This window comes from Coloeus monedula, assembly GCF_965178545.1.
Source record: "Coloeus monedula genome assembly, chromosome: 4".
Taxonomy (NCBI): domain Eukaryota; kingdom Metazoa; phylum Chordata; class Aves; order Passeriformes; family Corvidae; genus Coloeus; species Coloeus monedula.
The window spans coordinates 53,646,735-53,661,099 of record NC_138784.1 but is presented as its reverse complement, the minus strand read 5'-3'; the positions used below and the strand labels follow the sequence as shown (position 1 = coordinate 53,661,099).

The window sequence follows — 14,365 nt, the reverse complement described above, 5'->3', positions numbered from 1 at the left end:
GATCACTCTTAGTAATTAACAAATCAACTAAGTCTAATTATTCTTACTGTGATAAGGGCCCTCATGTGCCAGATCTTCCGCCAGTCTCCTGTTTTCAAGAACTGTGACTGTATATCCATGTTTTGCCAGGATGCGCTGACAGAGCTGACGGTCAGTTTCATGGTGAGCAGGAGGTGCATAGAGAACTGCTCTTCTCGTGTGGCTTCCAAAGTACTGGAGAATGGAGTCATGGATCTACAGCAAACACAGTGCAAAGACAATGGTTGTAAAGATGGGACTCCTCAACAGTATAAAATAAAGTTGATTTTCACAAAAAGAAGCTAGTAACTTACTGTGACAACATGGAAAATAGTTCTAGTATAATTAAGAATTCTCTTTATATCAGGGACTTCAGACCACAAATTCTATTTTGTCTGCCTCTCCATTTTTTCTATCTTCATTTTGGACTGATACTATAAAGGTTTGAAAGCTCTGGGTAGCACTGAAGGATCTTTAAACCATGGGCTTCCCTTCCTGGAAACAACTTTTCCTGAAAACTAGGCTGCCCTGGTGAGCTGGTAACAGCAATTGCCATCTGACTTTGACTTTGTGGCTGCAGTCACCTAAGCAGAGAGGGCTTGGTAGGTCCCATGTGAACTGTTCCATGGAATGTGGGTCCTATGCAGATAGTAAGTGCAGGAATCTGAGTTGGGCTATGCAGCATTATTAAGAAAAGTAAGAAGAGTACTGGGATAAAATCATACACAGGAATCCTAAACAGTACTGGAGATTACTGTGCTCTAGAAAGTTAAATGTAACCTTGTCAGTACCTTATTGCCTTATCAGTCCAACACGATCTAGCCCATAGGAGGACTGGCAGGGAGACTTGTATATAGGAGCAAGTGGAAAGGTATCTGATGTCGCCAATGAATCCCAAGGAACATTTGCATTATCTACCACTTACTGTCTTCCCATATGGTGCCTAGGCACAATGGCATCTAGAGAAAATCCATCCTCTATAGCTACCCTGGGGCGTGAGCTTCTTGAAAGAGAAAAATGGAGAAGAGGCACCCCAAACACACAGTCATAGAGCAAGCATAACATTAATTTCTGAAAAGGACAAATTACTGGGCCATTACCATCAGATCTTTGGGTAAGGGGGATATTTTATGTCTGAAATAAGTGTGGTGGGTTGACCCTGTCTGGAAGTCAGGTGCCCACCAAAGCCAGCCTGTCATTCCCCTTTTCAACTGGACAGCAGGAAAAAGTAGAGTGAAATCCTGTGGGTAGAGATCAGAACAGGGAGAGATCATTCATTGATTACTGTCACAGGCCAAACAGACTCAGCTTGGGAAAACTGATTTTTATTGATAATAAATGGAATTAGAGTGAGATAATCAGAAATAAAACCAAACCTTAAAACACTTTTCCCCCACCCCCCTTCTTCCCAGGTTCAACTTCCCTCCCAAATTCTCTACCTCTCCCTCAGTGGAGCAGGGGGGCTGGGATCAGGGGCTTTCTCAGCTCATCACACACTGTCTCTGCTGCTCCTTCCTCCTCAGGAGGAGGACTCCTCACACTCTTCCCCTGCTCCAGTGTGGGGTACCACCCATGGAAGACAGTCCTTCATTAACTTCTCCAACATGAGCTCTTCCTACAGGCTGCAGTTCTTCAAACTGTTCCAACGTGGGCCTCTTCCATTGGGCCCAATCCATCAGGAACAGCATGGGTACTCCATGGCCTGCTGGTGGATCCCTACTCCACTGTGGACCTCCGTGGACTGCAGTGGACAGCCTGCCCCACCACAGTCTTCATCATATTCTGAAGTGGACTCTCTGCTCTGGTGCCTGAAGCATCTCCTCTGCCTCCTTCTTCACTGACCTGGTGTCTGCAGAGTTGTTCCTCTCATGCATCCTCACTCCTCTCTCTGGTTGCGGTTGCACAGTCGCTTTTTTCCCCTTTTTAAATCTGTTGTTCCAGAGCTGCTATCACCATCACTGGTGGGCTCAGCCTTGGCCAGTGGCAGGTCTGTCTTGGAATTGGCTGGCATTGACTCTGTGGGACATGGGGGAAGCTTCTGGCAGCTTCTCACAGAAGCAACCATGGTAGCCATCCCCCCAATACCAAAATGTTGCTGTTCAAACTCCAATAAAATAAAGCATAAAAATAGGATGGTCCATGTGGGAATTAGGACACTAATATCTGCAACAGTCTAGTGTTGCAGAGCAGAATGAGTTAAATGACATGAACAGCACAGCTGACTTACTGAAGCTGGTCCAGCAGGAGTCATGAGAAATAAGAACTGCAGAAATCACATCCTTCTGCAAAGGATAGAACACTCTGCTGAAGATTATGGAACATCCTGCTGTGGTAAGCAATTGCGTAAAAGAAGAAGCAACATTGTGGCTAGCATTAGCTAGCAGGTAGACAAAACAAGTGAAAATTGTTATGCAGAAGCTAAAACAGTATAAGTATCAGTGCCTTTTACTAATAAATGTCCTTACAGTATCACTGCTTGGTCCGTGTTTCAATCACTGTCAGTCTAGCTGTTCTTTTGCAATAAAAACACCACTAAAACACAAGACTTTCTTTTGGCAAAACATAGTTGTCTTTAGGATTGAAACATACCAGCAGGGATTAAATTCAGGACATGAAATTAGTTCTTTGCAAGTTTGTGAATTTCAGCCTGACAGTTGTCAGCAGTTTAAAAACTAAGTTATTCCATAACTTCTAATTTTAGTAGGCTTATCACTGAAGATAGGAAGCACTACACAAACAAGTCACCACCATTTTTTGCACAGTAGACTAGACTGAAAAGAGACAGATACTTTGATACAAAGAAATGTCATTCAAGATGTGTCCAGTTGTTTACAGGCCTGGGATCTAGTGCTAAAGTCACTCTTCTCAGCAGTGTGTCCCCTGAGTGTGGGATGCAGTTTTACACTGTGCTTGGCTGAAGTGTAAGCTTCTCTGCAGCAGTAAAGAGCACAAACTATTTCAGAGACCTTAGCTTCTAACACCACATCTTCTTTTGCTCCAGAGCACTTGGAAAGTGTTATCATCATTGATGAAGGGACCATGAAAAAATCTCAATACAACACTATCAGAGTATTCCACACATATTTGCTATGTGTGCAACCAAAACTAGTTTAGAAACTGAGACATTCAAGTAAAGGTTGCTGGCCAGAATAAGCACAAACAGCACAGGGTGAAGTAATCAGAATCATGTTAGGTCACCTGTTTGATAGTGTTCCTGACGTCCCAGAATTTTTAAAACACATTAATCAGGTGGCAAGCACAGTGTTAGAGCCTCCGAAGGCCCTTGCCCACCACAGCAACATCACTCTTGTCCCCCTTCTGCCTTTGCCCCTCCTTTCTCTACTCTTATCTTCTGTATTTCCTGTTCCCTTTCAGCGCCAGCAGCTGCTGGCAGCCCTTCCTCTTCATTTCCCTCCCTCCCTCCCTGTTCCTAAATCCAGCCCTTGTCCCAGCCCCCCTCTTCTGCTCTCTCCCTTCTCTTCCAGGCATTCCAGCCCGATACTTCCTACTTTCCATTTCACTTGCATCGTGGAAAAAACCCAGAAAATAGAGACACCTCTTGCTTTATTTTGCAAGAAAATTCCATTTCCCATCCCTCGTGTGCTGCAGGGGCCAGCGCTGTGGGGTGAACTGAGGACGCATGAGGAGTACAGAGGGGCTGCAGACCAGGACACATCCCTGATCCTGTTCCATTTCTGCAGGAGATTACGGCTTCTCCCACTCCCGTCCCTCCCAGCGCGGCCTGGGGCGAGGGTCCTGCCTTGGATGTGGGGTCACTTTGTGTGCCCCCCTCTTCACTAACAATTACCACACTTCTGTTATGCCAGGAAAACACACCTTTCTTCGTGGAAGCAAAGCCTCCTGCAGTGCCACCTCTGAAGTATTTTGCTTCAATCATTAAGAGGTCCTGCCTCAGGCACCCATCAATGACTCCATTCCCCTGCGGTCAATACTCCAAGGTCAGCATCCCAGGGCTCCCCCACTCGCACATCTGCTGCAACAGGGACGAGGCAAAGGGACGGGGACCAACCAGCCCCGGGGCGGCCCCAGGGGCTCAGCCCGCCCGCCGGCAGCGGGATCTGCCAGGGAAGATCCCGCCGCAACCCGTCAGCCTTGATGCAGAAGGCATCTTCCTCAGGTCCCTGGGGAAGGGCTGAAATGTTTACAGCGCTCTGGTTTGGCAGTGACGAATGTTCAACAGAACATCGATAGCGGCATTAAAAAAAAAAAAAAAAAAAAAGAGGAAGTTCAGGCAGTGGCAGTGGCCTGGGTCATTTCCACAAAACACAAAGGAAATGGCCCCGAGCGGCTCCACGGGGCCCACGCAAGGTCCGGCTCCCAGCGGGCGCCGTCCCCGGGATGGGCCATCAGAGGGCTTGCGGCAGCCCTCACAGACAGCACAGCACCAGCTTCTGCGGAGGGCTCCTCTTGGGACGCTCACTGCTCACTCCAGAGACACACAAAAGCCCCTGAGTCCCAAGCCTGCTGCCGCAGCGCCGAGAGGGACCGAGCAGGGCCACACACACTCGGCCGTGCCGCGGCCCCCGCCCCCGCCCCCGCCCGGCAGCCGGGTACCGGCACTTCCATCCACCAGCTTCCCGAAGAGCCGCAACGGCGTCTCTGGGACACAGAGGCAATTCAAGGGCCTAAATTTAACAGCTTGACCTGATGTCTAATCTGGTACTATTAAATAATATTAAGTATCTCCACACCTTTTAGGGTACTTGCTTGAGATCCATGCATAGTGATGCCAAATTTATTTTCTCTGCCCTGTCCTTTAATAGCTATTTGCAGGCCAGGTTACAAGATGCAACGTGTCCTCTCTGTTTGCCAAGTCAGTGCAGTGTAGGGTGGGTTGTCAACTACACAGAATTAAAAAAAAATCTGGCCAATTGCATGCTTGTAGCAAGTGATTCCATACTTTTTTCCAAAGCTCTATACAAAATGCCTTGCATCACTGGACATGCTGATCTAGTTACTACTGGATGTTTTTCAGAATTTCCAATATTATAGCAATAGCAGTCATGTGTATATATTTAAAGAGTCTGCTGGTTTTCATAAAATGTTTCTCAATCATAAAAATGAGGTCTGGGCAGAGAGTTGGTACAAGAGAAGCAGCATGCAATAGATGAAAATAAGCTGTTCACATATTTCCACGTTTTATGGTTCTGATTTTTTTGGCATCCCTGTGATTTTAATGTACAACAGACTCAGACACAAAAAAAATGGATCCATAACATTTTGAAAATTTGAGAATAACTGGTAAGTGGTCAAGTGTTCCCATGTCCCAACCATTTTTTGTAGCTCTTTCTCAGTTTGAAGGCTCAGGCTATTTGTTAGCAGGCTCAGTTTATTACAGATTCAGTATATCTTATGTGAAAGGGATTGGAAAAGAACATCTGCAGCCCATGTCATACCTAGAAAATTGTGTGTTTGTCTCCACAGAAATTAATGAGGCTTTACAGCAAGACTGAGATTTCCCATATGATTTTGGATGAGACCTATGTCAGCTTTGACATGATATACCTGCTCTTACAGCTTACAAAACACTGCACTTAGCTGAGTCACTGACCTCATTTTAGTGCAATTGGCTGTTACACAGATGATCCACAGCCTGAACAACTGGTCCAAACAAACCAGAATGGGCTGTAAAGTAAATAAAAATGCATAAAAAAGAATTTTGTAATTTTGTTTTCAGTTTACAAAATAACATGAAAAACACAAAAGAAAACAAATTGAGCTCCATTAAAATTTATTCAAGATTCTTTAAAAAATATTGTATCAAATGTATATTCCTTTGATGTTTTAGCAAACAAGATAAAAGGCCCAGTTTATATAATATGAAAGCTGAAGAATTATGTAATCATCCTTGTGCAACTGAAAATAGACACCCATTATCAGAGTTGCAAGTCTTAGTTCTGTCTGTCTGCAACTTTCACATAGCCGTGAAGTTCCCTGTTAAAAAGAAAATGTTTTCACGTTTCCCTTGAAACCAGTATATCCAATTCTAGGTTATGAATGTGTAAGGGTATAATTGATTCTACTAGTCTGTAATCTCTCCTCCCTTGCACAGAATTTCTGGGTTGTTCCAAAAACCTAGAATTTGGTCAGTAACTGAATCTTATGATGTATAATTACTGCTTTTGTAAGAAAATAGTGAAGATATTTCAAGTTGAAGAGAGCAAAACAGTTCCTCGGAAGTTCTTTCAGATTCCAAGATTACATAATTCCATAAATATTGATGCATTGTCTATGCCTGGAAAAGACGCAAATATACAGTTTGAACTGTTGCCATAGAATTTCACTGACCATCACTTCAACTGCAGAAACAAAATTCTTCATCCTAACATAATGGCCCAACTCATGTCAGCCTAAGCTTCTCTCAGGAAAGAACTCAAAAACTGTGAATCATCTTTTCAGCTTCGCATTTCTGGTGTCATTAGTCCCTGTGTTGATTACAAGCAGCCACTTTTCACACTGAGCTAGCCAAGACTGTCAGAGACTTGGTGCAGTAGCTTCAAATAACTTGACTGCAGCTTACTTTAACCCCACTGCTTCCTGTAGGTACTGAGCAGCTGCAAAAGAGGTGTATGAGCCACAATGTAAACCAAAAGGCCTTTGCATGAAAGTGGAGTGCAACAAAAATACCACAAAATAGAACCAGCCTTATAAAAACAAGGTCGGCACTATTAGCAATATTCACAGGCAGTGAACAGCCTAAATTCCCATTTACCTAGCAAAGGAAGTCAGCATCTATCTTTGCTACTACATACCACCTAGCAAAACAACATTACAAAAAAATACGTGAATGGGACTCCTAGAAAATACTGCACTATTATTAAACAGCATCAATCAGAAGAGTGATAATAAAAACTTAGCATGTGGTTCTAATGCCCCAAGCCATTCATTTATGGGACTATGCAGATGTTTATTAGCTCCAAATGTGACTTCTAAATTCCTTTTTGTGTTTGCATAAAACTTCATAGAAATAGTAAGTTGTTCATGCTACCATTATATTTAAAGTGTGCATAGCTCCTGTATCAAGAAGTAAGAGAGAAGTTAATTTCCTGTTTCACTTTCTGGAGGATATTTAAATGTGTTAGCTTTATGTTCTGTTGGATTTCCTAATCAGAAAGGACTGGGTTGTAGAATGAAATGGCTGGAATGTAATTCTGCTTTGAATTGTTTGTTGGATAAATACAGAACAAGCAATTAGATTATTGGCATTACTTTGATGGTTGTCTTCTGATGACTATAAATCCAAGAGCAAAACTGGAATTATTTGCGCAGTCTTCACCAACACTGTGAACAGGAAGCACAGAGCTATTTTATCAAAATGCTTTTTGTTTTATGCCTGCATGTAGTACGTGGTGTCAACTGCCCTGTCTTGAGAACAGACAATGAGTCAATCCCACCATCTTATCAAAACACCACATTTTGGAGGAAGTTCCAGTGAAGTATATGAGTAAGATTCTGCCTCCATTTGCTCTTCATGTGTCCCTCTCAAAGTCCCCTTCCTGCAAAGTCTCCACCCTGCCCCTCTTTCCTGACTGCTACCACAATAGCCTTGCCCTTTATCACCAGAATATCTCTAGCTATCTGCTCAGTAAAAATAGTTGTTTCCTCAGTGCCGTTTGCATTTTACACTTACATGTCCTGCTTTCATAGGGCGCAATGTGAATGTGGTATGATTCCAAGGAAACCAGTCGCTGATACCATACCCTATGTTGATTGCTTTCTAGTAACAGCAGGTTTCATACCAGCAAAGTTCTTTATCCTTTTGTGAAAAGTTTTCACCCCCTACTTATTCTATAAAATAAATACAGTTTTTAAGTTACATATACTTAAAAATGTATTAAACCTTATTATGCATAATGTAATCTTTTCTACCCAGAGCTCTCACCACGCTCCATCCTGCATAATAGCAAAAATCATCCCTTCTCATTCTATCATCAAGCTTCAATTCTCCTTTTTCACATATTTACATTTCAAAAGTTCTCATTAGCTTTGTCTTCTTTTCTTTCCATTTCCATTCTCATCTCCCTTTCTCTTCCCTTGCACATATTTGACCGTCCCTGCACACAATCTCTTCTGTACCTTCTGAGGTTACTATTACTTTGCAACTGTAGTTCCCTACTCTCTTCCCACATCTGCTTTCTTTCCTCATGCCTTCTTCCATAACAGACTCTGCTCCTATCTACTTTGTTCCCTGCTTATTCTGTCTGAAGCAGGCATATTCCATCCAAAAAAAAATCAATAGAAAAGAAGTCTTTAGAGGATGAACTTCACTAGATTTGTTTTAAATGTCTGCATTAATTCACGATGAATTTTGCATTAGAGGTAGTAATTTCCATTGACTATGAAGTCCAGCTTTCTGCCTCTGACAGAGTGGAGCACTCAAGTAAAGAGAGGATAATTCCACTCTGGATGTCCAGAATTCTAATGTTCTAGTAACATTTTCTCAGCTTTTCAGTAATTTGACTGCCAGTTTTCAAATATAGATGCCTGGGCCAGTAACCTATGCAAGATGTTCAACTGGATCTTCCTCTAGATGTTGGTTAAGACTAAATTGTGATGTTTCTCTTTTTTTTTCTTTCTTTTTTTCCTTTATTTTTCTATAAAAATAGTATATTTGAGATATGGCCACATTAAGCTGTCATTATCTTGGATCTTTCACACTGTCCACTCCTAGGAAATTATATCCTCTCCTGTTTCTTCAGAATGAAGCCATAAAAACCCTTTTATTCCCTTCCTGTTTGCTCACTTCAATATAATTCCTCTTTGAGATACATCTTTTAGACAAAGCATAAGTGGCAGGTTCAGGGCCTTAAAAGGAAGACAGCTTTTTTTCACCACACCTGTGGTATTTCATTATTTGGATGCCAGCCTAACCTACTCATCAAGTTCTCATATAATCAGCTGTGTATCTTCTTTGTTTTCTTGTTCTCAGCTGGCCCTAAATGGTGTGGGGATGTGAAGCAAGAGTCTTGTGCGTATCCATGAAATAATTAATCTCCTTCAAAACCCAATTTAAAATCTGAATTTCTTTTTTTTTAAATACATTTGCAGTGGCTGGAGAGCTAGTATGCCAAAAAAGTGCCTATCACAGGAGTAAAAACTATAAAAGGTGATTAATAATTTCCTCCTCTTTTCTCTCCAGCTGTGGAAGAACTAAAGAGAGAATTTTGCTTTCCAGGATGAAACAGAAAATCCCATTGCCAATATGGTGAACCAGGCTCACAGTTTCAACCTGGATGTAAAGCCTAATGGCTTGGCGACTGGGTCTTTTAAGAAAAAAGGAAAAGTGGTTTTGGCTCTTCTCTTACTGGGAAAGCAACTGAACACCAGGTATCTGCCCTCCTAATAGCAATATGGTCCATATTCCTTCTACTCAGCAGAGGTTCACCGTCTCCCTGGGCAAAATTACTCGTGTGCAGAGACATCTAAATTGCCTCTGGCTGACTTAATTCTGAGAGTGGAAACACAGCTTAACCAGATAATTAGCTCTTCTCAAAACTGGCCGAGAAGCAGAGCTAAATTACTTAAGAGAAGTGTAGCAGTATTACAGCTGGCTGGTACCAAAAGTATTTCTGGCACAATACCGTGCCAGGCAAACTACAGAGGGCTTGTATGGTTTTGGGGTTTTTTGTTGATACCGATTCCAGTTTTGGTGCTACAGCACCAGCTCTTCTCCTTACTATATATATTCACAAGTATTTCATCATTTGGGAGGTAAGAGTGCCCTGCTAAACCTGCAGACAGCCTGCTGCTAGATGTGATATCACTCTCTAATGCCTTTAATGCTCGAAATTCAGAAATGAGCCTTCTATTTTTCATGCTTCAGATATTAACATTTAATTTTGTACTAGAAAATGTTGACCTCTGTTCCTGTGAATTTAAAGCCACAGGATAAGATCCCCAGCAGCTTTTAAAACTCCTGTAACGTGTGATACCTGAGAGAGGAGTACTAGGAGCTCTGTCTGGTTTCCCAAGCTATGAATGAAATCTGAATTTTTGCAATTTAAAGAAGACAGCTTGCACTATGTACCCAACAGGAAGGGCTCCATCCCAGAGCATCCTGGATGTAGTTAAAGACACTTTTACAGACGTAATTGGCAATGTCCATCCCCATGCTTCTTCCACACTTGTCTGTAACTGTCCAAAATGTTGATATCAGAGATGCATTGGCAAAGCTGGACTTTTCCTCAGATCTCTTCCTTTGCTTCCAAAAAATGACTCATAATAGATGCCAGGGTTTTTGGTTTTTTTTTGTTTAGTTTTATGGGGGTTTTTGAGGCACTTAGTGCTATGCATACTCTGAAGTAAGAAATTATTGGGCTTTGAAAGGGGATTTTGCCCCTCTAATAACAATCAGAACCAAATTCTCACAACAGACTCAACACAGTACTGGTTGTTTTTCTGAAGGAAGCAAGAACAAAACCCGCCCCTACCCAGAAGAGAATCTGCAGTGTGACATGCTATGGCTCAAAACCCATAAACACTATGTGTTACCTAAAGAATATTATCTCCAGCAGGGTCTTATTTTTCTTTAAATTTATTCATGAACTTTAATTTAATCAGACATGATGTAGTGTTTGCTTTAAGTCACTGTTTAACGGTATAATAGATTCTTTTTAATGCATTTAAATTTTCTTGCTGGACTATTTGTGGAATAAGAATACATGTATGACTAGTTAATTACCAGTGTGAATTACTATATTTTAAAGTATTTTTCCAGATTCATAAATGAAGATTTTAACCGGAACTTTAATGAAAAGTTGTTTCCAAACTAGCTACCATCGTAGGCATGTGACTGTAAAATAAAACAGTGTAAAGTTTCAACTGTGACATCTGTCTTAGAGGTTACTGAGTGCCCAATAAAATCAAGCCAGATAACAGTTCAGCTATCTGAATATCAGCAGCGGATGAAAACACACAGTTCAAGAACACACTTTCAAAGCAAAGTGGCAGATATTTTTGGCGTTGTTTGTCTTTTCTGTTCTCTGAGATTATTATTCAGCCCACACGACCAGCAGAGAAAGTTGGGAAACAGAGAGCAACTTAGAGTAACGTCCCAACGTGTGCAAGACATTTTGTTCATCATGCTGTAGAGGAAAAATTCAAGACAAATAGAGAGCCAGCTATGGGGGGTCCTAAGAACTTGAAAAGGAATGTGTTAAGGTAGCACAGCCCGGGAAAATATACCTGTAAGGGTTAATATACCCACATCTGTACTACAGGTCCAGGTCCAGCATGTGCATGTGATAGTCACATCCAACCACATATGCTGGAGAGCAATAAGTACAGCATGTTGTAAAAACAAAAGCTTTCTTCTCATTTCAAATGGCCAGCACACCAAGTTTGATGTCAATCTCCATTTTTTTCTCAGGCAATTTGGAAAAGAAGATATTACAGATATTTTCAGCCAAACAGCATACTAGCAAAACTCTGCCATTATTTCACCAGTTCTTGCAGACATTAAGTAACCCAGGGTATGAAATGTTCTTTGTCATTACAATAGCAATGAGTAAAAAGGAATGGAGTGTACCTATAGATGTAACACAATGTGACCCACATATGTCAGCTGTGCTTATTTCCCTTTAAGATGAAATTATTTATGTCATATTGCAGATCAAATCTGAATTTGGGTACCTAGTGTACTAAAAGTTCATTAAAATATAAAATTATGACAAATGCAGCATGTGCTATAAGAAAAAACCCGGTATTTTAAGAGTTAAGGTTAAAGAGTTCATGCCACAGTTATTCCACATATCTGTTTTTGATTGTTGCAGAAGATGCACTTTACAGCTGCTCTCCTAAAATCAATATTGCTGACCTTTTAGACTGTGAACTCTGTCTAATCAAAGAAGCAGCCTTTTTTTTTTTTTTTTAATATGAACTGCTTTATGTGGTTGCTGTCCATAATCTGTGAGGTCACAGATTTTTTACAGTTCTGCTACAGTTGTATATAAAATGTTAGCATAATGATAATTTGACAGTGTGGTATTTGCTGCACTGTTAGCAGCTCCTCTGTAGGACTGAAGGAAACTTGAAACATTTGTGCTAGTGCTGATCACAGATTCCAGAGTAAAAATAACTACCTCAGTCTGGAGACCATTTAACAAACTACATTTCCCAACAAAAATAACAGTGTCTCCATTTGTTACGTTTTAATACCCATCCTAGGAACCCTATACAAAATAAACACGAAGTCAGGTAACCTATGGACAAAGCAAAATTTGTGAGACAGAGATTCCGAAGTATATAGTGTGATTTGAAAATATAAAAAGTGTTTCTTTTATTTCTCAAATGCAGTTAAATTTAGCTTCTCAGCAGAATCCAAATAAATTTCAGAGCTGACAAGCAGATAACTTTAATACAGGGCAGCTGCAGCCCCTGTGCCAATTAACAGCCTCAGTCACTTCCATGAAACCCCACTGGCTCCTGATTTACGTGCCTGTACTGTAAAGCCTCTAAACCAATTCCCAAAGCCAAAATAAAGTATGGTCTGTGCAGCAAACTGAAATCTTGCTGGAGTCACAGAGCAATGCCACATTTCAGTTGAAGATTTCAGGATTCCTGTGTTAGTAACAGCACACTGAGGAGTTGGTAATGGGAATGTGCTTGCGCATATGCCGCTGTCATTAGATCACCCATTTGTTTGTATACAGATCCCAGACTTCCAACCTTAGGCTAATTTTAGCTGGACTCAGATGATCCTGCCAGACTTGCTATCCCTCGCTTTGCTAATTATTGCTCAGCACTCTGCTTCAGCTGACTTACCTTTTTCACTGTCTCTGAATTGCTGCCAGGGAGGAAGCAGTGAATAGTGCTTGGGGAGATCTCCTTGTATCTTCCTTGCTGTGTTTTAGTCAGTTTGTTGGGTGCAATCCCATTAACAACTGCTGAAAGGATGCTGCTGGTCATGAGAGGAGTCAGGGTCTGGCAGAACAGACAGAGAGCCACCACTAAGGCCAGAAGGAAGGGACGAGGGCGACAAAGCCTGCGGCATCTGGGGATGTGCCCACAAAGCATGGCCTCTTTGCCAACCTCACTTTGCCCTTTGCCACATTGCAGATGCAGTCCAAGTAGCCACGTCTTGCCAGAGTAAAATAAGTCAAAGGCACGCTTTACCCAAAACTAGCATGCATTTTCCCATTTCTGCTGCTGGGTATTTTCCTGGTGCCAAGCAAGAAGTCACAAATTCCAGAGAAGCAGAGGCTTGGGGAACACCTTCCCATGGAGGTACTGGAACGACCTGCAAAAAAACAGCAAGTGAGCAGCAGCAAACTGCAGCATGCCATGTGGCATCCTGCAAGGAGCTGTGGAGAGCTCTTCCACTCCATGCTCTCAGGAAAACAAACCTGCCAGCAGACAGGTGAGGAGCAGAAATCTTCACCCCCTTTGCAAAAGGAACTACTTACTCAGCCAGACAATAGTATTCAAGAAAGCAAGAGGTTAAAGCTTAACATGTCCTGTCCACAGCTGAAAAAAGTAAGAGAGTGTACCAACTTTGTGAACAATCGTTTGCTGTTTTGTCTCTCTTGCATTCTCAATTCCCACTTTGTTTTTACAGTTTCCTTCATTCCAGTCCTTTTAAATTTCCTCCTTCCTGTTAGAATGCACAGCTTTCTCTCTAAAAGTGATAATTTATCTGAAAACTGACAGACTATGAAGATTTTCATTTGCATTTGTTTTGTCCAGATTGCAAGTTCAAAGTTAGGTTTACTTACTTGGTTCTTACCCTGTTTGAAGTTTTCCGTTCCCCTCTAATGGGCTGCTGATTAAAACCACTTGGAACAACCCTGGCTCATGATCCCAGCTCGTCTCACACACTCAGGAGGCAGGCACACGCACATACACACGCCATCTGAAGCCAGTTGGACCACAGACTTCATATAAATAAGGGCTGGACTGCTGAGAGGGTGGAGCTAAACTGGCTCTGCTCGGAGCAGGCACAGGATTTGGAGACACAGCCTGAGGTCTGGATGGGGAGCGAGAGGTGTCCTTGCTCACACTGCATGCCTTGAAGCCACCATCACTGCAATTTTTAGAAAACTGCTGTTACAGAGATTAGCCTAATTGAAACAACATTAATATCTTTCAGAGAGAAGCACCTGCAATATTTTAATCCAGATTAACAAAAAATGTTGTAAAATAAGTAGATTTACTTGGACATAAGTGTCACTGACAAAGCAGTTGTCAGTAATTTTCCGTAGTAGATATAATAGCTCATAGCAGAATATAAATAAAACTTCTTGCTGATGTCAAAGAGGGATAGAAAGGAGGGTGGACAAAAATACTCCAATGAAAGCACTTAGTATCTAAACCACGGAAGGTCTTAGTT

General features: G+C 41.8%; 1 protein-coding gene across 4 annotated transcripts in view; it reads right to left on the bottom strand.

The window, feature by feature from the left end:
- Positions 1 to 13,882, bottom strand: part of CPED1 (cadherin like and PC-esterase domain containing 1) — a 142,605-nt gene extending 128,723 nt beyond the window's left edge. For 2 of the 4 annotated variants that reach the window (XR_014226345.1, XM_082280309.1), the window contains exons 1-3: positions 13,752 to 13,876; positions 12,802 to 13,276; positions 48 to 234 (exon numbers count right to left, since the gene is read on the bottom strand). Coding sequence is in view for 2 of the 4 variants with exons in the window: in XM_082280309.1 (XP_082136435.1) it covers positions 48 to 234; positions 12,802 to 13,053 (439 nt within the window). In the remaining 2 variants the exon portion in view is untranslated. Of the gene's footprint in view, positions 1 to 47; positions 235 to 12,801; positions 13,277 to 13,751 lie in introns of those variants that run through there. The other 2 variants (XM_082280310.1, XM_082280311.1) reach the window with 2 other exon arrangements.
- Positions 13,883 to 14,365: the final 483 nt, after the last annotated feature.